The sequence below is a fragment of the Squalius cephalus genome (assembly GCF_949319135.1).
Source record: "Squalius cephalus genome assembly, chromosome: 21".
In the NCBI taxonomy this organism is placed as follows: Eukaryota; Metazoa; Chordata; class Actinopteri; order Cypriniformes; family Leuciscidae; genus Squalius; species Squalius cephalus.
The window spans coordinates 29779998-29807597 of NC_137142.1; the positions used below are offsets into that span (position 1 = coordinate 29779998).

Genomic DNA, 27600 nt, shown 5'->3' on the forward strand with positions numbered 1-27600 from the left:
GCACAATGCATGATGTGTCGCAACAGAATTCAGGGTCATCCAAAAACCACATAGTCATATACTGTAGATGTCCCCCTGGAGCGTAGCAGCTACTCTTCCTTAAACATTTTGACTAAGAAACCGATAAAACTGCATTGTCCTCAAAGGAGACATTCCAAAATCTTGACCCTTGTATGGTTGCATACTCTAAGCTCACCCTAATGCTTTCTCTTGAAAAACAATCCCTACCTAAAAGCAGTCAGCAGCGTTCAGCTCAAACTGTGAGCCCCAAGCAGAGTTTTCCATATTTCACCCAGTGTAAAGCTACATTGTGCTCCTTTAGATTCTCACAGGAAGCGTTTTTTTTTCACTCTTCATGACTTATCCTTCCCCCCTCCAACCTCCTCCACTGACCAGTCTGTCTGTGAGAAAAGTTAGCAGCCCCCTCATCTACTATCCATTACTCCCCACAGGCCAGCAGTGTAACACTCCAGTGCTTCCGTTCCCCTGTAGCCTCCACCCCTCAACAACCAAAAATGCTCCAGTACGTCAGTGTGTCCCATTCCCCAACCTCCAAACGCTCCGTCTCAGGCTGCTGCATGCCTGTGTCCTCTCAGAACCTCGCTAACCCTGGTTCCTCTCTCTGTCTCTCTCCTTCTCACTGTGCATGTGACTGTGTCTGCTGTGACTGACCAGGGCTTAAAGGGAAACCTGGGGGAGAAGGTAAGTGCAGGACGTCAGCCTGCATGTGCAGAATTGAGACTCTCTCACTGTGGGTGGCTGTGTTGATGCGGGTGGGGTGGGGGGGGCGACCTGAATCCATTGCACAAAGTGCACAGGTATCGTGATTTATATCAGGAAGGCTTCAGGCTTTATTTTGAAGGGCCTTGGGGGTCACATTCGGAAGACGTTTCCCACAATGCTTGGATTACCTGTTTATTCTTGTAGCACTGTGAAGTTTTAAGACTCCCCAATCTAGACAAAGAGATGTTTGGAATGAAGCAGCGTGCAATATCCTACCACTTCAGGACACGTCCAAAACTATTCAAATGTTGTGTAGTCACTAGAAGTCTCTTCGAGTCTGTATTTGGTATGACTGAGCACTCTGGACTGAATTGAGTACCTTGAGCTTTAGTTCCTGTTGTGGCAAATGTGGTTTGAGCCATTCTTAAACCAGTTCCATTTGGCAGCTTCGCTCAGTGTTTGTACAAGCCAGCAGTTCTGTGGCCTCCCTTCATCAAGCTGGAATGATATTGTAATGTCTGAGGCCCGAACAAGCAATGTGAGGAGAAACATATTCTTCATCCTTCACCATCACAGAAAAGAAGTGAAACATCCAAAACACTGTGGTTCTAAAGAACTTGGCTGGGAAATAAATAGTGATGTGACCACCGGGCCGACAAGTAGAGAAGCAGACAATATACGACCTTGGAAAGACCCACCACATTCTCATCCAGAATAATCAGTGGGCTTCCCTTGCTGTTTCAGGGGTTTACTTTTATCCCCTCTTTTTAAGTGCGGTCGTGTTTTACCTTCCAGCAAGGGTAAGTCTTGACCCAACAAATTTTGGGTGAAGAACTTCACATCATTGGATATCAAAACTAACCCCCTCAAGATAAATGGACACATTAGCCCTGAAACTGGCAGCCTTAGCGTTTCAGTCCTCAAGCAAATAAATTCAGTTGAATCATAAGTGGTTGCGTTGGAAAGCTCAAGCCAAATGAAAATCAGGCGAATCGGTGATTGATTGGTTGAACTTTGCAAGAACTGCAGAACTTGAGACAATGTATTCTTTAGACAGAAAGGATTACTTGTTGAACGAAATGAAATCTGTGAAGATCGTATCATTCATTAGTAAGACCAATTCTTAAATATCAGCAGAATTTGCTCCTGCTTTGGCTGAATATATTTGGACTCTTTGTCCAGTACCCATTCCTAGCTGCCAAATGCTTGTAATGTAAGCCTGTTCAAAGGGATATCTCTAAATCTTCAGTTGTCCTATTGCACAGATCTCTGCAAGATTCTGTGGGTAACCATAAACCTTGGGGGCAAAGCTTAGGAGTCCTTTCCTTTTCCATAACCTGAAAATCAGTCTTGTACGTCACCCCTTTCACTCTCTAGTGACCTTTGTAGGTGACTCAAAAAAGTGCTAAAACAAATACTCTTTCGTCCCCTGATAAAGTGGGCATTGAACCAGAAAAATAAAAAAAATTGTCCACAATTTGATGGATGGCAGAGTCATCAAAGGTGTCTTCCTGATAAAGTTTCACATGAGAGAGCTAATTAGGGAAAGTGCTGGAAACCTGAGAGCTTTCCTGTCTGACCACAGAGCGTAGCGGGATTGCGCTTGGATGTTTGGTGCAGTGCTGCGGACAGGCAGACACCGTGCAAATCACCTAGTTTACGCCAGATAACCAGCCCGCCGGGCCGTTTGCTGTTTACTCAGCAGTGCTCCCTGACCCTCTCAATTCGCTGTCAAGATGTAAACTACAACTCTGAAATGAGAACCAGGGTCTGCTGACATTTTACTTACAGACCAAAATACAGTGTTCACCTCTGAGCCACATGCAAGCGCTCTCCGTGAGGCGGCTTAGCGAAAGAGTTATGTTAAACAGATGTTATAGGGTTTTTCAGAAAGGGTTATTCTATTCTGCAGATACAATATATTCACTTATACATTTGGCTTTGTGCACTAGGTGTAGTTTAGAGGATATCATTCTTTCTCTTTTCTGTCACTTCCTCTCCTCACTGTCTTTCTACCTCTCTTATCTGTCCGTAGGGAGCGCCAGGAGAGCCAGGTCTGTCTATCATTGGCCCACGAGGACCTCCTGTAAGTGTTTGCTCTGCCACTGCTTAAACTCTTCAACATCTTCCTCTAATGTCAGATCTCCAGAGTAGATACAGGTTATAGGTGCAGATTTTAGCAGCTTTTGGCCTCAATCCTATGATTCCAAGAGTTCTTGGCAAGGGGTTGTTCTATTGTTTTTCTTTCCACACTTAACTTACAGACCACCCCAAAGTGAGCTCGATAAATTTATGGTCTAGGCTAGATAAGCAGGATCAGCGTCATCTAGCACACTACTGTATGTGGAGAAAATCCAATGAATCTAGTCTAATCAAGACTTGATCTCTAAGGTGCACGAACAGGACAGGAATCCCACTGCAAGCTTGTATGGAAGCACTTACACTTCATCAGTGTATTTCGGGGCTGTGACTCCCACGTAATGACGCCCATTTGGAATCTCATCTTCATTAGCAAGAAGGAATGAAAACATCCCAGCCCTTGTCATTATAATCCAGACATTAGACGTACAGATTGTGCTGTATCTGTTAATGAGTGGTCAGTCATCATGCGAAATGGGGCTTGTCCCCAAACTGGCACTCTTTCCCTTTCTTTGCATTCCATTCAGCAAGACAAAACTGTAATGTTACGCCGTCAGAAGCGCAATTTCCTTGTTGATTATGCCGTGCAAAACTTTGTCCTGTGGTTTCCCCATTCATCCAACACACTCTTATGGCAGGGCCGTCAGACTGTTCAGACATCTGTTTTTCTGCTTGCTGATTATACACTTTTCTATACCTCTGACCCATCACCTCTAATAAGGCGTCAGGAGTGGACATCAGGCATAGAGAACTGGTGACAGGTGAAGTTTCATTGCAGGGCTGCCTCAAAGGGAATGTCTTCAGCAGTTGTTCTGAAAGCATAGGCTTTGTCCTCACCTCCAAAAGGGTCACAGAGGTTGATTTGAGGCAGAAGTGTGGAGAGGCCAGCGGAAATGACTGCTTTGCCAGGCAGGTAGACCTGATAGGGCGGTAAAAGTTTCTTTCTCACACATAAGTGGAACAGTTACGGAGTAAACAGAGCGATCATTAGATGATGTTTTGAGTTTTCATTACATTTACAGTTATTGTCTTAGCTGATCAGGTCAGGGCCAAGGTTTTTGAAAGTTATAAAGATAAAACATAAATACAAGCTATTCTCGAATACGCAAAAGGAAATAAGAAATACTGAGGCTTTCAAAACAATTAAATAAATGTGATTATTCCTATGATTTCATGATATCGGTCTTTGGAAGGTCAATTCATTACATGAATTATATATATATAGGTAACATTGTTACTTTGAAAACAAATACATTGTTGCAAAATCCCTTTTGTAGATTCCTTAGTAGCACTGGACCCCAGTTTGAAAACCCCTGTCTTATTTGTCTTTGTTTTTGTCATATTTTGTTCAAGGTACACTTTGAAAAATTGTGTCTGTCCTGAAAATAACTGAAAAGTGATATGTAATCTGGGTTTAATTCCGAGATCAGATTGCGGTCAGAAAATTGATGATTGCACCATTCCTGAAGAATGTTATGGATTGCGTCCATAGTGGATTTTTGGTTTAGAGGTTTTTTTTTGTTTTCAATTGTTTTCTATTACTTTTTGTTACATTTTTGTGCCAACAAAATGAATGTTGTCAGTCCTGTTTTGGGTGATTCCAAGGGGGCACATGCTGCTACTTCCATTATTCCAGACCTTTAGGTTCCCAAGGCAGAGAAAATCAGCCATGTTCCAATAACTACCTGAGACCCAGACACACAATCCCCTTCATTAGCTCAGTTCACCTCTTCCTTGTAATTTTCTCTCAGGTTGCTCCAACGCGTTTTTTTTTTTTGCCAGGCATATTGAATGACTTCCTTTTTTCCCAAGGGCTGCAAAAGTTTATTCAGGAAAGCAAACTTAGTATTGTTCACAGGAGAATGTAGCACTAATGATTACTGACATTTACTTATTCAGAATGTGAGAGCCAATAAGACAAATTAAATAAGGACAACTCTAATGTCTTCCAGTTAGTTCTTTCCAGTGTTGAATTTCAGTCAGTGTCCCACAGTTTTTAGAGCTTTATTTGTCTTTGTCTCCTCATCCCACACAAAGTGCTTCCTACAGAGCAGGAAGGCTCCTGTCCTTCAACCTCAATTACGACACAAGTTTAGAGGAACAATACTCCGTCTCTCAACACAGACCTCCTTTCATCGAGTTCACATAATCCTCATGTTTTTCGTATAGAAAATAACTGCTTATCTTTTTTCTTTCTGTCTCCCCTCAGGGTCAGCCTGGTACTAGAGGATTTCCAGGCTTTCCGGTAAGTGACTTTTGTCTGAAGCCAACTGGACAAACCTCTAGTTTATTTGTGAGTTTATAAAAGCCACCAATTAGCTACTGGTTACCTTGACCCCTTATTTAATTGATGCACATGGAAATGACTCAAGGAAGTGCGACTAAATGTACAGTAGGCTTGTGCAGCTGTCATATAAGCACTGTAAGGTATATAATTGTCCTAGAACCATTTCTATAGGCTGTCTACCTCTTCTGGATATTAAATGCCCTTTTCAGGTGTTTATTACCATGCATGATCATTGTTCAGCAGGACACATTGTTAAAATACAGTACCCTTAGTGTGTCTAGTTAGTGCTTTACCTTGACTCTCAAGGCAATAGTTTTTTTTATTTTTTATAAACATTGTCATATTAGCTTGTCTAGACAGGAGAATTGGAGCTGTTTTGTGCCTTCACAATATCACCAACCTGCTGTTCTCCCACTTCTTTTCCAGGGCCCCATCGGCTTGGACGGGAAATCCGTAAGTTTTGCTTTATTCCTTACAAATGTTTGAGTAATTGACACTCATGCAGGTTTGGAACCTCCGAACCCTTGCACAAAATTATTTGGCAGTAATTGATAATTGACGGTCATTTTGGCAATGAAGAGGATAATTATGGTAATAATAATTATGCCAATTATTGTAATAAATTCACTATTGTCGCCATCATGACAGAAATCAATTATGATATGTGTACAAAGAATGAAGTAATTTGTGCTACCTAAAAAGACTAAAGAGAATGGATATTTTGCCTTTGCCTTTTTTCCCCAACCTTACAGGGACAGAATGGTCCAAAAGGTGATATGGTAAGTATTTTTGAAACCATTTTAACCTACCATTGTTAACTGACTTGAGAGATGCAGTGCAAAAACAATTTCCTATAAATGTGATCCTAAGAAAACACACCTTGGCTGGAATTAATTGAAGTGTTAAAATACAAATCTAAATACTTTTAGTTTAAAGGGACACACATAATGAGATCTGTCATGTTCACTTTTACTAGTGAAATACCGCTGGAATAAAAACCATTCGTCATAAAGAGAAATATGTAAAGAAGTAAAACGTATCATAAAGAAAAATTTGTCAGTGTCCATAAAACTCACCAGTAGAGGCTTTTTATTTTCAAGACGGCTTGTTACACTGATGTTTATCTAGGCTGTAAGCATGGCCATATAAATTCAGAAGAACAACACTCTTGTAGTTTGATTTATGGGTAGAGTGACTGAAGTGTGTGTGTGTGTGTGTGTGTGTGTATGTGTGTGTGTGTGAGAGAGAGAGAGAGAGGAGAGAGAAAGAGATGATAGACCACATTTCATTCAGTGGGGTTTGTCAAAAGTAACTTTAAGTATTTAGCCGCCTGTGGTATTAAAACAAGGACATTGGGTTGGGTCTGTCCTCTTAAACTGCGGCTTGAAAAATGTAGTCAACAGTTTTCTTTTTCGTGATGAAAGACAATGGGCAGATAGTTTAGGCTCCCAGACTGTGTGCTTTAAACCATTCCTTATGAAATATAGTACAACCTCTATGTTCCTTCTTTTATAGTATCGTGAGAAAAGGCAAGCTTAGAAACTATAAAAGAGAAGCACTTTTCCGAAATGACACCTTTATAAGACAGCATCAGAGCTGAACGGCCCCTGCTGAGCTTTTGAACATGCCTCACTGAGCTTTCAAAGTAATACATACTTTATATAAATATATCCATCTTAGGGTATATTTGTGTAATTTTGATAAGTTTCTTCTCAGAATCTTCACATTTGCTTTTAGCCTTACATGGAAGTATTACAGAAATTGATTTGTTGCTATTTCTGAATGAATATTATGACTTGGAATCAATCTAACTGTCATTTCTAAGGCTGTGGGTTACATGTTTTTCAGAGGGCATGATGAATTGCGGGGCATTGATTTATTAAAAGCAGCCACTGATGCTCTCCATACAAACACACAATGATACTTCTAATCTAGTAAAACACTTAAAGATGGTGTTTGTTTTGTATTTCCTTTTTCAGCATAAGAAATTAATTTATAAGGAACTGTTTTGTGCGTTTGTGCATGTTATGACTGAGAGGTTTGGCACTGTTGGTTGTAAACAGGAAAAGATAATCCAGTAACACATCCGTAGTGTAAGTAATTGTGATTATTTCCACAGGGTCCTCGTGGTCCTAAAGGAGTACCAGTAAGTATTTGCTTAAATATATTAATATATCATCATAATTCCACAGGAGTTTTTATGTGGCAGTGGAATGTCATGCATGAATTATGTTGGATGGATTTTTAAGTGTTTTGTTAATTTTATTTTTCAGGGTGAACCTGGTCCAAAAGGAGAGAAGGTAGAATCATGTATAAAATGCATTAAAATAGCAGCTAATTTTCTTATAATTTGTGAGGACGACACATGATAGATTTTGTTTTTCTTTGTTTTTCTTTTTTATTCTAGGGTGTATGTGGTGACTACACTCACAGGGTGAGTGAATGTTTTATTGAACTTATTGTTTTTGTGATATCATAAACACCGTGAATGTTTCATTTATGGTTTAAAGTAAGCTACCAAATATACTTCAAAGGCTGTCTGGTGTTGAAATATCCCAAGTTTATGTTTTCATTCCAGTTTGTCAAAGTGATTTCTCTCGTTTACCCTTAAAAAGACATGTACAACATGTTTTGCGGTTAATTTAGAGACATTAACAGAGAGGGAAAAAGGGAAGGAATAATGGATTGGCAGCTTGGATAGTCTCAGATAGGCAGCACATGAGCACATGCCAAGGCAGGGCCTCAAATTTGATCAGCCCTCTCTGGGGGAAATCACAGTTTCTTGTAAACACAGCAATTTTATCAACAGCCTGCTGAATTAGATTTGATAAGACTCTCTGTTAAAAGGGGTTTTGGTAACAGCCCTAGCCTATTTAAAAGTAATTTTGGCCTTTTGAAGCTATTTTATCAATTATCTAATCTCAAAAACAACACGCAATATAGAAGCAGAAAAAATAGTCTTGGCAGTAGATGTTTCTACTGAATCTGTGTTTTGCTTGAACAAGAAAGTACAGAAACAGCAGCAGGACACGTACAGTTGATAGATTTGTTTCTAAGAATTTAATCGCTGCTTTATTGTGTAAGTGTAGTCAGTATACCATACAGATATATCACATCGAAACAGTCATTTTTCATGCATGTCAGCCAGGCCACGTGCACTATGTAGAAAGCTGCACATAAGGGTGGTTGTAGTACTGTAGGTTAGTGCAGATAGGGTTAAACCCAAAGGTCACTGCGCTAGACTGAAAGGATACACTCTTCAGTGATGGAACAAAAAATGGGTATTATCACTTGAATGTGTGTGTGTTTGTTTATGTATCCGTATCCATGTCCGTGTATTTGTATGTTGGGCCGTTTTAAGCAGGGGCTCCCAATGAAAACGCTGGCAGCTTTGCGCTCCAGTCAGGCTCTGATGTTGAAGGTTTGTGGGCTGTTCGCTGTCCCTCATCCCTAATACCGTGATATGTGGGTTACAGTCCTGCTGCAAAGAGAGACATAGCTGAAAACTGTGCTCTAGTTTATCCACATGCACTGTTGGAGGTGCAGAGAAGTGCCTGTTATTATAACTGATTGAAAACTCTATAGGAATGTATAATGACACATTTTATCACACAGCTGTTTTCCTGCTTTTTCTTTGGCCTTCTCAAGGAACTTTTATGGTTGTGGTATATCATTTTAAGGTACACTATGCAGCTGTAACTTTATATGTCATCGAAAATGCATCCAAATGTTTTTTGGATATGTTAAATACATAAATACCATGTGTCTTTTATATTTTGATTGGCCTCCTTATGCAGAGTACCTTAACACAATGTAACATTCTGGTTAAATTGGTGGAAAAACCTTCTGCAGGGAGATAAGGATACTTGAAAACACTTGCCTTCCTTGTTTGTATGTATTTTTCTCTAACTCGGAAATTCAGTGAGACAATCATTGCGCTTTTATATATTTGATATTATAGATTGTGTAAATTGCTTTTTCATATATTACGTTTATATATTGGAATATGTACACTACGTTCAGAAGTTTGAGGTCTGTATGATTTTTTACAAGGATGCATTGAATTGATCAAAAATGACATGACATTTATGTCACAAAAGATTTCTATTTCAGATAATGCTGTTCTATTCATCAAAAAATCCTGAATCCACTGTTTCCACAAAATTAAGCAGCACAACTGTTTTCAACATAACATCATAATAACAAGAAATGTTTCTTGAGCAGCAAAAAACAGCATATTAGAATGATTTCTGAAGGATCATGTGACACTGAAGACTGGAGTAATGATGCTGACAATTCAGCTTTAAAGCTACAATATGTATTTTTTCTTTTCGCTGCTAGGGGTCGCTAACCTCTTAAAAAGGCGTAGTTTGATGGCGCATAAGCGGAATTATCGAACTTGTCGTCATTGCGATGGATCTAATAATGTTTATTGAGTGAAAATATTCATGTTTTTTAACATGACTATGGTATGAAGCAGGGCGCGATTGCTAATGAGAGACAGATATCGGCACCACACGCGAGTCCTACGGAGATAAAGGAATAAGGACATTTCTACTCACACAGGTCAGTTTATTTGACAAATTAAACTTGTGAGGTAACGCAGCGCTGTTTCACTTGGTCTACACTATCATACTAAACTGCATTTGAGTGTGTTAAAAGTTATAATGTTATTCTATGTTTTCGTTTGTTGGCTGTATGAGATTAGCAGTAAGCTAGGTCAACATTAGAATAACATACTGATCATATTCTAACATTTCATCATGTTGAGCTATATAACATTGATTCGTTTTATGTACATTTGCTCACCTGTCTAATAAAGTACATGCAAGAGCGGCGTCTCTGTTAAGTCGAAGTTAGTCGCGGACGTGGAGCTCTCTGCATCTCGAAAACACTACGCTGATATTGATCCTCGTTTTATTTCTCCTTTTGTCCCAAAGTCTGCTTGCCATGGTCCATAATGAACGAAACAACAATAGCGTGAGCGTGCCGCAGTTGTCCAAATTTTGTTCAAATAAACACCAGCTTGGTGAGCGTAAGAGCATACAGACCTGAAACTAATGAACAGTAGTGTATATTCCATGTACAGTAAGATCCAAAATTGAATAACTTTTGGAACTATAGATGTACATTTTTATGTGTAATTCACCGAGCAAAAATATGAAATACAGGCAACTCACAAGAAGGCAAGTTGTATAGGGTAATATCAACTGTTAAGTGGTATATCTATAAGTCAATAACTCTTAAATCTGTACTTTGCAATGATGCTGATCTCAACAGAAACGCCGTATTGTCAACGTCTGTGCTGGAGGACAGGCCACAGTAAGTCTGTTGCGAAACTCTCTTTGTGGCAAGACTGAATCCAGCCTGATCTACACAGCATTGCTGCAGTGTTACAGATGCCGTCACAGTGGAGATGAAACATTATCATTGATAATGTTTGATATGGGAATTAATAGGGCTGTCAGTCAACTACAAATGATCAAAATCGAATCAAATGCTTAGTTTATAGTCTTTTACCTGCATATTACTAAACATAAATCTTTTATGTTTAATTTGAGATATTAATTTGATAATTGTGAGAATTTTTACATTTAGAAATAGCAAACCTACAGTACTCCACTCTGATGGACCTGTGACTGTTCAGTGATGCTGAATCCTTTTGGCTCTGTCTCTCTATCCCCTTGCCTTGCTTTTTCCTTACTGTTCACTTTCTTTTTCATTTGTTTTTCTGTTTTTTTCCCTTCCTCTCCTCTTCTATCTCTGGCCCGTTTCCTCCCTTTGGCCTCCTGATGAACTTGTTGGCCTGGTGGTTTTGTGCACCGTGGCCTACCTGTGCTTTGTGACCTCAGCAGATGTTACCCATCACCGTCCGCAACATGCCCTCAATAAGCCCTCTAATCCTAAAGCGCCTCAAGGTACATCTCTCTCTGCCACCCTCGCACCCCTTCCTTACGGATGCCAACCTCCATCCACCGACTGCCAGCCAGGCCTCTTAGTGCCACCTGTGTTGAGTTCATTAACAAAGCTCAAACAAACAGCCAGGGTTGAATTATCTTGGCCAATAATTTCATTGTCTTGATATGACATAAATACAGTTCTTTCCTAAAGTAATGTCCAATTCACAAAATTTATTGGCTTATAAACTCTACCCCACAGTAAGAACTTCTGTCAGGCCCTCTCTGTCTTCTATGTCCATCTGTTTTAACTGGACATTATCTCAATAAAATTCTCTAATACATAATGGATTGTCCTTATATGTCTAGTCCTATGATAATGTTGGGGTTAAGGATCGTTCAGGTATTTTTGAGCTGATTTTGGATATAAAAGATTAATACAACTACTAGAGAATTTTGCGATGCGATTAAATATTTTAAATTATTCAAAATTGGAGTCTTTTAGTCCAATTCTGTTTTAATCAGTAACATTTACAATACCGTTCAATTTGTTAACATTAGTTAATGCATCAGATATCATGAACAATAAACAAAAACATTTTGTAGCATTCATTATAATGTATTAAAGGCCACATTTGTCCTGGTTATGGTGTAATTCTGCAAATTAGTTCTGAGTAATATTAATTGATATGCACTTACTGTAGGTTCAGGTTTAGGCTTTGTTTTAGTGTTAGTTTCTTGTAATTATGCATAATTTACTGTTAGTACTATAGTAAATTTATTTAACATGTATTTAACACATGTATTTAACACATTAAAATAGCTTTCCCATGTTAACTAATGTTAGTTTATGCAAATTGTTAAAAAATTATTTGTATAAGTGGGAATTAACCAAAATTAAAGTATTTTTCTTTATTTAATTTTAGATATTGCATTAACTAATGTTGACATATTATCATATTATCGAGTGTTACTAACTGACTTTCAGAACATATGCATTTCAAATGAACAGTCTTTTTTAGGAAAACAGACCAACAAAATCTTATGACATCAACTTGCACTCATAGGCGTGTCCAATTTGTTTGTCCAATCAGATGCTCTAAAGAAATGTTTACAAAAACACTCGTTAGGCCATTTCATGGGGTGTTTAAAAGTTCAAAATGTATTCTTCATCAGATTCCTTAAGCCATAATAACAAAACAAACAGAAGTTTAAAAAAAACAATGACAGTCAAAAGATAACACAAAAATGAGACAGCTTAGCAGAAAAGTGAGGCTGTTCTAAAAGGCTCTCTGCTTTTACTGCCCACTCCAGGAAGTGCCCCTGGCACAGGTTGACAACGGTTGGCACCCGTCCTCCATCTTAATTCTACAGGTGTGAAGTCTGTGCACGCCAATTTCGAGTACCATGCTTGGAGACAATGGTACAGACTGTGGAAGACAGAAAGTGTTAGGGAAAGATCTTTGCAGCTGATTGGATTGGGTCTCCGAGTTGGGTCGGGTCTGTGCATTGGATGGAGATCATGGAATGTCTCCATTTAATGGATCCACATCTGGCCTCATAAATCAAATCTCGACAAGTCCTGTCAAGGAATAAATGGATAAAATATGGATCTGAAGCTGATGGATGTGTTTCGGATTTCTTTGAGCTTCAGACTTTGCTACTGAACAGAGACCATGAAAGGGTTTTCTTTGTCACGGTATCTGCTCTATTTGTGGTTAATCAGCCTTGTACACGGTTGCCAGTATGTAGGAGGTCTTAATTTTCTGTCTATAGTAGCAGACTTGGAAATAAATGCTTTTAATGGAAGGAAAATTATTCGAAGTTCTAACACCAAATGTTCCGTTTGCAGACTAAGCCTCTTTAATGTTGAAAACAGACATTTTAAAAATTAATTGCACAGCAGAAATCTTACATAATCAGTTTTCCTCATGGTCTCTTCTCAGGAAGAGTAGGATATTGTTTAGTCGAGTCTTATTTCCTATTTTCACATCCCTCTCGCTGTGTAAATACTGGACACTTTCCTGTAGATGATTTTGTTTAGTCTCTTTTTGTATTGAAGGTCTCGTCTTGCTCATAACTGAGAAGTACCCGAGATAGTTTTAAAACAGCCATAAGTGGATCATGTAGAGCAGTGGGTTTCAACTGGTCGGACACCTGGGAAAAGCTATGCTAAATGCAGTTGATAAAATAAATAGGCTTAACAACCTTTCAAAGGGAGGAGAAAAATCATATATTTTGTTCTTTGCGTAAAAGGCTGTGCGTCCAATCAAGCTCACCGGAAAAAAACATGACCCGGACTACATGGAATTTGAGTTCACTTACAGTGAGGATAAAATTTGAGGTTTCAGTTTTAAACAACAAAATATTTTGGGTTGCCACTTCATGTCCAATTCTAAATGGCATCTTTAAAAAAAACTCAGTTGGGAACCACTGGTGTAGACCTGACTGAAGATGTTTCGTGAGGCCACTAGCAAAATTGTAGGGTTTGGTAAGTTTTAGACATTAGTTAATGGTTAGTGGGCCTCTAAAGAGGTTCTTAAAAGCATTAAGTGAATTTTTTTATTTTATTTACCTAACCTTTTCCCCCAAATTTTCCCCCCACTATTTTCCAAACATGGTACTCTATAAACTAGAATAACATCAATCATCTCATCCTGACACTTGACTTTCAACTCAACCTTCAAACTTGGGTTCCTCTCAGCTTCAAATCCATTTTCATCATTGAATTTTTGTAAATATTTTTAAAAAAGAAAATCAAAATCACATTTTATAAAAGATTTTGAATATTCCATCAAAAAATTTGCTCATTTTTTAATTTCATATCTCATTATTTTGAATTACTGGATTTGAATCGGAGTGGATCATACCACTGATGTTATGAATTGTACTTTATATCCAAATGATTTCTTTATCTCAGATGCTAACTTCCTGTCTCTCAGCAGGGCGAGCCTGGAGCACAAGGACCACCGGGACCTCCTGGCCCCCCAGGGCCTTCAGGGACTCCTGGTCTAAATGGTGCTAGTGGGCCCCCGGTAAATCTCACTTTATTTATTTACTTGCTTATAACCTGGATAATGTACAGTCAGTTTTTTTTTTTTTGTTATTGAAAAATAAACCCCTTTGTGTCATGTGTGATGAGGAAACCAGCTTATAAATCATATTATATGATGTTTTACAGAAAGTTTTCTGAGATTGGTAGGTTTAGGGGACAGAATATACAGTTTTTACAGTATAAAAAAGTGTGTGTGTGTGTGTTTTAACTATCTAGCTACTCTTTTTTTGGCATAGGGTAAACCCGGAGAACCTGGAAAACCTGGAAAAGATCCAAGGGTGAGTATTCGAATACATGCATTGTCATCCTTACCTTCCTAGCACGGATACTCGACATCAGAAATCTATAATGCTTCAAACTGAAATGTTGTTTCTTTTTCTTTGATTTTAGATGCTACCGGGGCTGAAGGTAAGCTTGAAAACCACACAGCTGTCCAGCTGCACTGCAATGATAGTATTTTCCACAGGCGAGTCATAAACAGGCTCACATGAAGTTCACACACAGTTCAGCAGCCTACAGGGTGGGTCCGCTCTGTCTTTCCCAGTACAGAAGGGGTGGATACGCCATAATTGATTAACCGTGTTGCTGTTGGATAAGTATGTATTTCCCCATATGCGTTAATTGCCACTGAGTTTATACTGGGTAATATTAATTGTGCTCCATTTAGAAGCACTAGTTCCTAATAGGAGCGTACTTCAGCTCTCTATAAAGATTGTCTGTCGGCGGTCTATATAAGAGCTGTAACTGGAGGCTTACTCCTTTGGACATGAAGTTCCCAATAAACGAATACCACTCTGCTTATAGCCCCTTTTAAACAAATTCTCGATAAAAGCCACAGAGCAAATAGGTCTTGGATGGATATTTGATTGTTTTTTATTTTTATTATTTTTATAGGGTGAACCCGGTGTACCTGGACTTAAGGTGAGTGTGTCCATCAAAGTTCATGAGTAGACATTTATTGTTTGTGTTATCCGAAAAGCCATTTTTTAAATCCCACATCTTAGAACTAGAAATTTGGCACCGCTGCTGATTGCTTAAACAAAACGGATCCTCCTTCTCAGAGGAGCCTTCAGGAATTAAGCAGAATGACGTATCAATTAATCATTCGGCAGAGTGATTGAAAACCTCTAAGTTGCAGGGCAGAGCCCTGAATGTGAGGCTTATTAATCGCTATGCTAGATGAAAAAATTGAAACTTGGAGAAAGAAGCTTGGCACGTCATGATAGACCATGGATAAAATATTAGTGGATTAGAAAGAACACAATTCATCTGGTCAAACTCTACCATTTGCTTTTTTCTCTAACTGATTTTTCCCCTTATCTCTCAGGGTGATCGTGGTGAAGGAGGTCCAAGTGGACCTGAAGGCCCCAAGGTAAGAATCTGTAACCTTTGACTGGTTTAAGCAGCTTAAATAATTAACCTGCTCCACAGGTCACCCATCACTTCTGGGTCAACCCATTACATAATCCCATACATCAGATTGACAGCCCCCTTTGAGTCTGATTCCTGTTGTTTTGTCAATCAATGTCTTGAAGTTTGGGTGCAGAAAAAGGCGTATTCAAATTACATACTTTATTTAATCAGGCCTCCAACAGAAGAGAGTGGGATTTCATCTAAAAGTGTCATTAGGTGTGACATCAGATACCCAAAACATATAGTTTTGATTAAGCCAGTGGGACGGCACCTTTATTGGTTGAGTTTAAATACCACTGGAGCACTAGAGGATTTAGACAAAGTACCGGCTGATAACAGCATCTGTTTGGGGTTTTACTGTCTTCCCCTTCAGCAGTGTGCTTAACTCTAAAGTCATTGAGTGCATTATCCCTGAGGTAATGAAAGATTGAATTAAGATAGTAGATGGGGCTTAGTATAATGCCTCCTATGCTTACAAAGACTGGATTTATTTGAAGAAAAATATAGTAAAAGTGTGAAATATATTTACAATTTAGAATAGCTGTTTTCTATTTTTATATATTTTAAAATGTAATTTATTCCTGTGATGGCAAAGTTGAATTTTCAGTAGCCATTACTTCAGTCTTCAGTGTCACATGATCCTTTAGAAACATTTATTATTATCAGCAATGCTAAAAAGAGTTTTATTAAGTGCTTCTTAATTTTTTATTTGAAACCGAGACACATTTTTTTCAGGATTCTTAGATAAGAATCTATTTGAAATAAAAGTATTTTGTAACATTACAAATGCCCGTACTGTCACTTTTGATTAATTTAATGCGCACTTGCTGAGGATGTAACCATATATTCTAGAGAAAACTACCTTTTGGTCTTTTTTTCTTTCTTGAATACTTTCCTGCACACAATCAATCTTTCCACACTTGTTTCCAGAATAGCACAGAACAGTGGGTCAAACAGCTTAGCCTATGTGAAGTTACAAGTGCATTGATTGACACTTTGTGAGGAATACATGTTGGCACAAAAACCACATATAATTTTTTCCATGTGAAATTGAATTTGCTTTGCTTTGAAACAACCTATATAGTTCGCAATCTTGGATTTGTGTTTCGCTTTTACCCGTGGGAACTCTGGAACAACCTGCATATCGATTCCCATCCAAATCTACCTTAGTGAACTTGAGCTTTCTTCCATCAGCCACATAGTTCATGTCCAACACACGCACCCAGTCAATATCTAAAGCTAGATTGATAGTAAGCATGTCACACAGTGAGCTTATGGAAAATTCCTCTATTCTAGAGTTAGGCTGAAGTAGCTTTGTGTTTGTCACGTTTATGTTGACTTTTTTAAACTTAGCTCAGGTGAAATGTTTCATGCTATAGCAGAGAAGCAGTTATTTTGCACAACTGCACCACCTTCTGGATACTGGAAAGTGTTGCGCTCTTAAAAACTCACAAAACCAAAGATTTATGAAGGCAGGTCAAAACTCATTCTCCCCTGTGTGCTGAGGTTGTCTCCTGTCAGGCCTCTCGTTTCTATTCAGAAAAGAGACGTCTTTACCTTCATCTGTGAGAGAGGCAAAGGGCCAAGTCAATGGCTTTACAATTAAAAGGTTCAAATCAGAGGAGACATGTTATCCGGCACATTACCAACGCCATTAATCAACAGCAGACTTTGTCTTCCTCCCACGAGACTTTATTTCTGAAAAATTACGGTCTGTCGCCTTCATGGTTGTTTAGTAGTTTACTCAGCAAAGCCAAACCATACAGCATTGAATAGCACAGAAAAGTTTGTTCAAATAATTCCTCCACTAAACAGGAGACTGAACTGGTTTGTAGATAAATGATGTCATGGACTGAAACTGTTGTCCTGTTGCTGTGATAGATGCAAATTAGTTGCAAATTAGTTGTTTTGGGCTGAGGAAAAGTTTATTTTGCATTTCATAGCATATTGTTCACTTATTTTCTTTGTTTCTCTTTAGGGAATTAAAGGAGACGAAGGACTGAAGGTAAGAAACTCATTTGGTTCTGCTTGCTATTTTTTTAAATAATGTTTGGAAGTTTAAAAGTGATATAATTTTGACATGTTAAAATACTTTCAGCGGTAAGTAACCTATTCGTAGGTTGATCAACTCCATAAAGTGTAAACACTGTGTCTTTATGGTGCTGTCAAAACATGGATCTGTTTGTTTGATCTCGACCAGCCCAACATGGCAACATTGACTCAACCAATAGCATGGGTTTGGGGGAGGGGCTAACTGTTTGTTTAACCAATGGCAGACCAACTTGCAATTGCGTGTGGTGACACATAATTTGCACACTTCACCTTTATATATTTTGTTGTTGTTGTTGTTGTTGTGTGTATGCAAATCTTATATTTGCATTCAGTTTTGATTATCATGTCATCTTTGTGGTTTATTAAAGTGGTAACACTTTACAGTAAGGTCTCATTTGTTAACATTGGTTTACTATATCAGTTAACATGACCTAGCAGTGAGCAATATTTTTACAACATGTATTAATCTTTGTTTATGTTAGTTAATAAAAATACAGTCGCTGCTCTTACCCATGCTCGGCTGCATGAATGAGCAGGGAGTTCTTGCCCTGGGGTGTTTCCCAAAAGCATCGTTTGCCAACTATTGTCGCAAGGTCGCTTGTACACTCGTTATTGCAGTGGACTGTGGGATTGAATAAGTGCGCTCCATAACGCCCACTGTGGTTTCGGACACCACTACAAATATCTGTCCCCTCACATAGTGCCCTTTTTAAGGGTATAGCGGGCGATTTCGGATACAGACACATAATTTTCAATTAAGTCTGAATTACTTGGTTAGCTGGATCAGGTGCATTTAATTAAGGTTGAAGCTAAACTTGCCCTCCATGAACTGAGTTTGACACCCCCGGCTAATGCCTGGCTCACACTACAGGAGTTTTAGGCCGATTTATGCCCGATTTACCCCTCCCGAGAATCGGAGAAAAAATCTTGTCGATGACCTCGATCGGCTCCGATGTTCGGCGCAAATTATCTGGTAATGTGAGGCGTTCACAGATCGAATCTTGCGCCTCCCGATCTGCTCTCACACAAATCGGGCTCGCCCCGATCATATCAAACATGTTTGATATTTAAGATTTTAAATCGGGATGAGCAAGACTGTGATTACGTCAGTGCTGTCAAAATAGCCAAGAAACAAGTAGGGCTGTCGTGCTGAAGAAATTTCCCTTGAGGAAATTTTGAGTGACTCAACTCGATATGCGTTTTTATCTCCATTTATTTATTGCTAAATAAATAAGTGTTACGCTGTGGTCAGCAGGCACAAAGACGAGTACATGTTCAGTAATGAAACCGAAACTAAAAAGCGCGTTAAAACGAAGTGGATTAAAATGAAGATACAATGTCAAAATAAGAGTCGGGTCCACATAATATAAACACAACATAAACCTGACAATGAGCTTGTTAGACCATTGTTATATAACAGTTAATTCCTTGAATCTCACTTTACGAGAGGCTTTCTGCTGATATTTCACCAGGTGGCATTGAAAGTTTGCGCATTCTAGACAGGCTGTCACTCAGTCATTCAACTGTTCATTCAACGGAAATGTAAAAATGTGGATGCATTCACAGATAGATTATATAATATTTAATTTAAACTTTGAGCATGAGCTTTATGCATATCCCATATGTTTCCATGCTTTTCCACTTCAGATCTGCTGCGTGAGATCACGTGAGGCGTTTCCTCTGGCACGATAATCTTAATAACATTTTGTAGTGTGTGGTGTACCGCGATTTTCAAATCTTGTAGTGTGAGCATGTTTAAGATTTGAGGGAAGAAAATCTGCAAAGATTCTGCAGCCAGATTTCAAAATCGGTTAGGATTTTAAAACTCCTGTAGTGTGAGCCAGGCATAAAGCATCTTGAAGGAGCAGTATAGAGTATAGAGAGTAAATCTAAACATCTAAAGATTTATGTTTGTATAACTGAGGCATTTGCTCCTACCAAAGACATGCATCTGCTGGAGTGATTACACGGTTTCTCACTGGGGAGGTTCTGGCCTGTAAAGAGGAGTGGACGCATGTAAAGTTTACACCTGCTGATACACAAATAGTCCCTACAGGATACAGCTATCCAGACTGTCTAACTGCTTAATGCTGAATGTTGTCTTCTAAAGCCAGCAGTGATAGACAGCCTCACTGAACTCATCTGCGTAAGATACATGAGAATGTGTTTAACATAAAAATACAAAAATGCCTCTGTTTAAATAGATCAAAATAAAAATACAGTATTTTGTCATTTGAAAATACACAAAATACGTGTAGGTAAATTAGGCCATTCCGTGAAGTATCACTATTAAGGCCCGTTCACACCAAGCACGATAACTATAAAGATAACGATAAAGATAACTATATATGCGTCCACACCAACGACCGATAACGGTCTTTTTATTCTAAGCACGCGCGCGCCCGGATGATCCAGATCCATTTTAAATGCGCGAGACCTTTAAATTAGAATGGATTCTGATTGGCTGTCAGTGTTTTATCGTTCGACAGCTGGAAAAAAATCGTTCTGAAAGCGATCCCAACGATATCGTTCCTCATATCTTTATCGTTATAGTTGTGGTGTGAACTCTGTTATTCTTTAATATGGAGAACGATTTTTAGAATTATATCTTTATCGTTATCTTTATAGTTATCGTCCTTGGTGTGAACGGGCCTTTAGGCTGAAATTTATCTGGACCTATTCTGAATGCAATGAACTTTTTACAGCTGTTTCGAAACTTTTGGTTTCATTTCACCCACCTCTTCCCTTCCCCTAAGTTATTACTTTTTTTAAAAATATATTTTTCAATGATAGCTAGTGAACTTGACAATTATAGACAAGCTGATGATTAGTTTTCATTTTCTTATTGTTGATGTGCATTTCATTGGCGAGGAGTATCCTAGATTACTTAATATGGTCGGTGACACTGTACAATAAGGTTCATTAGTTAACTTTAGTTAATTATCTTAGTTAACATGAACTAAGAATGAACAATAATTCTTCAGCATTTATTAATCTTAGTTGGTATTAATTTCAACATTTACTAATACCTTATTAAAATCAAAGGTTGTATTTGTTAACATTATTTACATTGTTATAACATTTATAACATTATTTAGTGCACAAGCTAACATGAACAAGCTAACATGAACAAACAATGAACAGCTGTATTTTTATCAACTAACATTATTTACACTAACAAAGATTAATAAATACTGTAACATGTTTTGCTCATTGTTAGTTCATGTTAGTTAATACATTAACTAATGTTAAATAATGAAGCTTATTGTAAAGTGTTACCCTTAATATTTTAAAGGACATTAAATAATAGTTGACAGCAATTATTGGGTTTTTGCAAGTTGAATTAAACATCACATTCTCAGCTTCTTGTAACTTTTAGAACTCAAAAAGTTTGTAGAACTCAAAAATTCAAAGCTAAGCTTCTTAAAGGTGCAGTAAGTGATTTCTGAGAAACGCTGTTGAAAGTGGATCGGACCGAGCACCACAACACAAAATCCCTTACTGCTTCTGACTAGCAAATAGCTTATCATGGTTTCTGTCTGTGACGTAGATAAAGTCTACCTATTTTTATTTATTATTTTTTATATATATATATATATATATATATATATATATATATATATATATATACTGTATGTCTCGTCCCAAACTTCCTGTTTCCTTTAGAAAATACTATACAAGAAAGAAAACTCTGCTCTCTAAACAATTCCATGGGGTGTATAATAAACCCTGTGTTCAGATGAGAGCGCAAGCTGAAGCTTGAGTCCATAGGCCAGACATCTTATGTGAACTCTGTCCCACCGAACTCCTTTACAAGCCTGAGTTTGATGGAATTTTCATTTCCTCTGCACATCCTCTCCTCCCCCCGACGTCTGTCTCAGGACCACCCTAGAGCCCTATAGTCAAACGTCCTGATGCTCACAGGATCAGAGGCTTACTTTAGATCATCATCCTTATTGATTTATTGTTTCTGGCTTCTTTATTTGGATTGTGCCAGAAGAAAACACTTCCTCATCTCATGGTTTTGTTTGGGATTACACAATCCCATGTCTGCATATGTTCTCCGGTTGGCCTCCAGCAGTTTGTGTGTATCTGTGGTGTACAGTTTGTTTTGATCTGCTGAAGATGTTCCCATCTGTGCATTTGTGTAGGGCGAACAAGGGATGGATGGGCAAACAGGAGAGAAGGGGGAGAAGGTACTCTGAGCCTGAGAAATGTAGTTTGTGGTGCATTTAACTTTTGGTGTGCGTATGAAGCAAAAATCGAACTATCATGATATTTGCATGGCATTGCATGATCAGCAATGTTCTCAAACTTCTTGAATATAAACTGCAACAAAAAAAAAGAGACTTGAGATTGAGAACTAAAGTGGACAGGAAGGGTTTAGTGAACAACGTCTTAAATTCTGCTCTGTTCGTTCATTCATTTTCGGGTCTCTTCTAAATGTGCATTCTTATAACTCATCCACCTTCATTGACGTGTGCACCACTTGTAGACACCAGCTTATGTTACTAAAGTGAGGACTCGCAAGGGCTGAGGGCAGGCCATATTCTTTGCAACTGAAACCAGGATGTGCACAAAGACATATGACTCAGTACCGGAGTCATGCTGGGAGACCAGAGGGATTGCACGCTAAGAGAAAAACAGGCCGCTAGCTTCAAGACATTCCCTCCTTCCTTCATCTGATCACCTGTGCATCTGATTTACGGGCTTCTAACCCTGCTGTTTGTGGAGAGTCCCCTGTTACACACAGCTTGATGGACTTAGCACACTTATTTTTTGCTACCTGCCGTTGTCCCTGCCAAACACATGCTGCCATACTCTTCAATTGTTAGGTCTGTTGTCATGACAGTGCTTTGTGTTTCTGTATTGGAGCGGTCTGTTTAAGTATAAGAATCTTTTCATCATCAGACTCAGCAGATGTGCCAGCTGGGGAACTGACAGATGAATAAGCACATCTGCAGCAGTGCTATATTTAGTATTTTTTATACAGTTATATACATATACAACTTGATCAGCGCCTCTAATTGAATGCAGAAATAGTTTTTTTTGCGTGAGTTTGGGATATGATTGAGGTTGCAGGCTTGGGACCGGGCTATTGCTTGTTTGAATATATACTTTAGGGATTTATATGTAGTTGCTATGAATATCCTTTGACACGGTGCCCCTTAAAGGGGCACCAGGCAACTCTTGAGTGTTTTTTCTCTACGAAGCTCCCCCTAGTGTCTGGTAGTAAATGCTTTCATACACTCTGTCGTAAAAACGAACTGTTGTCTATGGTTGTCACCCCACCCCCCTCGCCACGAGCAACCCAGCTGATCAGCTGTCAACCTAGCTGAGCAGAGGAACCGGCTATTTCAAAACCAGTTATGTCTACCGAGGCAAGTAAAGCAATATTTTCTTTCCAACTGATGGCGATTTTTATTTTATTTTATTGTGTTGTCATGCATACTAGTATTTTTACCGGGAACAAACGATATGAACGAGGCGAACTACTGCTTTTCGTGTTTGTTTGTTTTTGGGAGAGTGGGCATGAGCATAAAATATATATATATCGGAGGCTAATATTTGTCTAAAGTTATATTAGCAAGGTCTATAAGTTCATCTGGTAGAATGATGGTTTACCTTTGCTTGTCTAAGAAAACATCCGAACATTTTTTCTAGCTCGATCATGATATGTGCAACATGTTTATTGCCTATTATCAGACGCGTTGACTTAGTGACATAAAATAAGAGTGTAAGTTACACAAATAAAACCGACAGAGGAACGGCCACACAACTACAGAAATCAAACGTGTTTGCTAATGACAATGCCTAACATCAAAGTTATAGTATCTAGCGTAACGTTACTAGTAAGCCCCTAACAGACAGCGATCATAATAAAAAAACTTTATGGACAATAGCAAACATCCTGAGGTCGCAATTACTTGAAATTTAAATATTAAACACAGTTTATTCCAAAGATACTTACAAGTGCAACAGCAATAAGGCCAGGTCAGCATCCGTTTTGCAGGCTTCTGTTTCTCTCAGTTCTCACCATTCTGAAAAAGCCGGTCCGATATTTAACTTTACTCGAGTCTGACTTATTGCTCGGTCAGTCTCCCGTTTCCTCTTTCGTTGGTCCTCCGACAAAGATTTCCTAGCTTTCTGCTTCTTTTTACAGGCTCAGCCATAACTAAATCTATCGTTGCCCTTTGCTTAGCTAGCTGGTGCTTGAATGGGGGCGTGTAATTACGTGTGCAGTGCCGTCAAGCAATTCGTTACATCGCGAGACCTGATATCACGCGATACTTCCTGGAACACGACCCGCGTCCCAAAGTTGCAAGTGAGTTTTTTCCGCTCTCGGGCACCAGGGGGGTGCGAAACCACCACCATTCAACCCGAAATAAGTAATATAACCATTCCACTGACTCCGAAGCTGTTCAGTTAAGGTTAAAAAGTTACCTAGAGCCCCTTTAACACAACACTGTATGCAACAAATTAAGGCAGAATCAAAAACGAGCCAGAAAGGTTCTAATAGTTCCATGATATTCTTTGAAATACCTTGAAATGTAAATAACATGATAGACTATCATTCAAAATGTTTTTTTAAAGAAGCATTTATAATACAGTAAAAGCAGTAATATTGTGAAATATTACTACAATTTAAAGTAACTGATTTCTATTTTAATATCCTGTGATGTTAAAGCTGAAATTTTAGCATCATTACTCTAGTCTTCAGTGTCACATGATCCTTCAGAAATCGTTCTGATATGCTGATTTGGTGCACAAAAAAACATTTATTAGTATGATTTTTTTTTTTTTGGGAAGTTGTGACATTTTTTCCCGAGATTCTTTAATGAGCAAAACGTTCAAAAGAACATCATTTATTTGAAATAGAAATCTTTTGTAACATTATAAATGTATTTACTGACACCTTTGATCAATTGAATGTATCCTTGCTTTATAAAAGTATAAAACAATTTAAGAACTTTTGAACATAACTATGTTTAGTGTACATAAATATAGTACTATGGTAATAATCAAATTTTTGGACAAACCTATTATACAATTTAAAATAAAATAATTATATTAGTGACCAAAATTTTTATACAAAACTATTTCTTGTAACTATATTTGAACTTCATATTTGTCTAGATTCCAGCTTTACTCATATGTTCACTCTCACAACTGATTTCATGAGGTGCATCCTGGGATACTTTGCAAACTGTATCGAAGTAGTTCACATGTGCAACATGATGATGACAACAGTAAAATGTCTTTTAAATTAAAAAGTTAGTTTTATAAAGAAATTCTTATGTTGGCACAATTTATGTTTGTAAAGATAACTAATTTCAAGCATTTTAGCATAATAATGAGAAACAGATTAAAACCAGTGTGTTCAAACTTTGAACTAGTATTATATTAACAATGTGTACCATCACTTTACTATGGTACCGACACAGCTCCTTTTTGTTGGGGAAACTGCTGTCTTCCATCAAAAACATCTGCCTTTCTCATTAATAGGCAGTACTAGGTATTGTGTCGTGAAAGCCAGTGAACATTTATGAGATAAAAAGGAGATAAGCAAACGCTAAATTTACTCCTTTTACTCCTGCAGCCAACAGTGGGTGAGCCTCATCTGTATTAAGTGAAGCTGCTAAAGACTGTCTGCATTTCCCTCTAACTGGAAGAAATGCAACACACATTTACAGAAACAATCAAACGTGCACACACACACACACACACACACAGAGTGAAAGACAGATGTACACGTGACGCGTGTTGTCCCTCTGCCATTACACTCTTATGTCAAGTAGGAATGAGAGATGATGGCGTGACATGAATTTAAAGAACTGCCCAGTGAAGTGGACCTCCAAGATCAAATGAGAGCCGCTTTGTTTCTTTCTCTTTGACATTGGCTCTCAAAACTTCTCAGTTACACGCTCCCCTCCAGACTGAGATTGCTAAAATGGAGAGGCCAAGGGCTATTAAAGCAATAAGTCAGAAGAAGCCATGCATTACAGTGATTTTACAGGGTTTTTAGGCACTACATAATTGAAGTTGTACTGAGCACTTTTTTATTGCTTTAAACATAAATCCAACATAAAACAAGAACATTAAAAAAGAATTGTTCGGCAAAACAGACAGTCCTGTCCCAAACTCAGGCCATTGGCTGGCGTGAATCTGGCCACACCCAATCCGAATGTTCAATCAAACAGATTGCAATTACGCTTGGTGCTGCTAGTGCCTCAAAAATCACACACTGTGTCTTTAAAAGTCAGAACTGAATTTTTAATAGTTGTTTTTCTCTTCAAACAAGCATCCTTTGTGTCTCAAAGAACTTGAGCAGTTCATGATGCATGTCTATATATAAATGGAAATTATTAGGTTTATTTTGGAAATTCCTTTCACCCGTCTTCCCTTTATACCTCGGGCCAAGAACATATACCAAGCTCTCGTATTTCATAGGAGCCAAAGAAAGTCATTACTTATTATGAACTGTCCTGACGGAATCAAGATTGTCAGCAAAGAAGGCAGCCACTTCTTCTCAGTGCTGATGACTGTTCTCTTCACCTTCCCAGAGTGCCCCTCAACTCCAAAGGCTCCGTCCTCATCATTTTTAGCCTGAAGATTAGCACTCCCATAAATCACTTGCAGCCTGTGTCAGTCCACACACTAGCCTCTGCCCCACCAAGTGCTCTTCACTCTAAAATAGAAGCAGACGGGGTAGAATGAGACATGACGATGGGCAGCAGGGCCTAATGGAATGGTGTGAGTTGATTGGAAATGAAGAAGATCAAAGAGACTTCCTGTTTTCAGCATGGGTCCAAGAAGTTTCTCTTTCATTAATTAAAGTGATCAACCATCACTACATCGTTCCATTCCCTAAATGGGACGGGTACATGCAGTCGGACTCTTTCATCTACTGGGAACACGCATAAACTCTCATACGACTTGTCCAAACCCAACCGCCCTTTCTGGTCCCTGATTGGACGGTGTTTATGAAAGCAGCTGAGTATGACAAGCAGTCTTGTCTCAAGCCCAAAAGCACACCAGAGTGCCTTGGATCATTAATACCCTCTCAAAATGCACACGTGGCGTCTGTCTCTCTTGATAACCTGCAACCCTCTCTAAGGTCTGACCACTGCACCTGTCAAAGCGGGTTATGCCAAGCTAGGCTCTGCCATCTGCCCTCTGCTCAGACTCACTGGAGTCTTCATGCCATCTTTGACCTCTGCCCTCGACTGCCTGTTGTCTGGCCGCCAGTCTTCGAATGTCATGCGTTGTTTTCTGTCGAGGCTTTCTGGACATGTTGTAAAATGCTTCCCCTGTGGCACTACCATGTAATGTCATGATTGAGGACTGACTAATCCACCTGTTTGTTTGTGTGTTTGATAAACCTGCTAAAGAATCCAGCTTAGTTTCCATACTGGTCAAAGCCGGTTTATTCTGATTAGATCTGCTTTGTCTAGCTGGTTGACCAGTGAAATATTGCTTGTTTACTGTGTTGGGAATACTTTGCTTTTAAATTCAACACATTACTATGTTGCTTTAATTATTATAGAAAGTATGGTGTTAATATTGACTTACTTTTCCTCACTGTCAGCTGACTGAAAATCTCTTTCCTCCAGTGGAAGTTATTGGCTTACAGTCATCTTTTACATTAGAAATGCATTGGAAATGTATATTTTATATTGGAAATGCTGAATTCCACTGAAACAGCATTTTGAGAACATAAATCTCAATTTAACAAGTAAAGTCACATTTACTCTTGTTCACTGTTGAAATAGTCATTGCAGTCGAAATCTGCACGAAATCAGGTATTTTGCTTGAGGGCGAAAGATTTCCCAACACAGATTTGGTCACGTGCTTTGGCCAACTGAAAGCTGCTTGGTTTGAAAGTGACTTCTGTGTGAGCTGTGCTTCATGCATCGCTAGATTCACTACACTGTTGACAATTTACCAAAACATTACTTAATTAATGTGTCTATTTGACACGTTACAAGTCCCTACACTGCCAGCACATAGAGCACAACTTGCAATACGGTGGT

General features: G+C 38.6%; 1 protein-coding gene across 22 annotated transcripts in view; it reads left to right on the forward strand.

The window, feature by feature from the left end:
• col13a1 (collagen, type XIII, alpha 1) overlaps positions 1-27600 on the forward strand; it is a gene marked incomplete at its 5' end in the record, with an annotated part of 107199 nt that overhangs the window by 54218 nt on the left and 25381 nt on the right. For 5 of the 22 annotated variants that reach the window (XM_079854478.1, XM_079854483.1, XM_079854475.1 and 2 more), the window contains 14 exons: positions 2759-2809; positions 5072-5107; positions 5576-5602; positions 5902-5928; positions 7269-7295; positions 7423-7449; positions 7557-7583; positions 11005-11067; positions 13989-14081; positions 14338-14379; positions 14492-14509; positions 14996-15022; positions 15429-15473; positions 17493-17519. In XM_079854478.1, the coding sequence (XP_079710604.1) occupies positions 2759-2809; positions 5072-5107; positions 5576-5602; positions 5902-5928; positions 7269-7295; positions 7423-7449; positions 7557-7583; positions 11005-11067; positions 13989-14081; positions 14338-14379; positions 14492-14509; positions 14996-15022; positions 15429-15473; positions 17493-17519 (537 nt within the window). Of the gene's footprint in view, positions 1-675; positions 703-2758; positions 2810-5071; positions 5108-5575; positions 5603-5901; positions 5929-7268; positions 7296-7422; positions 7450-7556; positions 7584-8513; positions 8571-10429; positions 10472-11001; positions 11068-13988; positions 14082-14337; positions 14380-14491; positions 14510-14995; positions 15023-15428; positions 15474-17492; positions 17520-21717; positions 21763-27600 lie in introns of all 22 variants that reach the window. The other 17 variants (XM_079854484.1, XM_079854494.1, XM_079854482.1 and 14 more) reach the window with 11 other exon arrangements.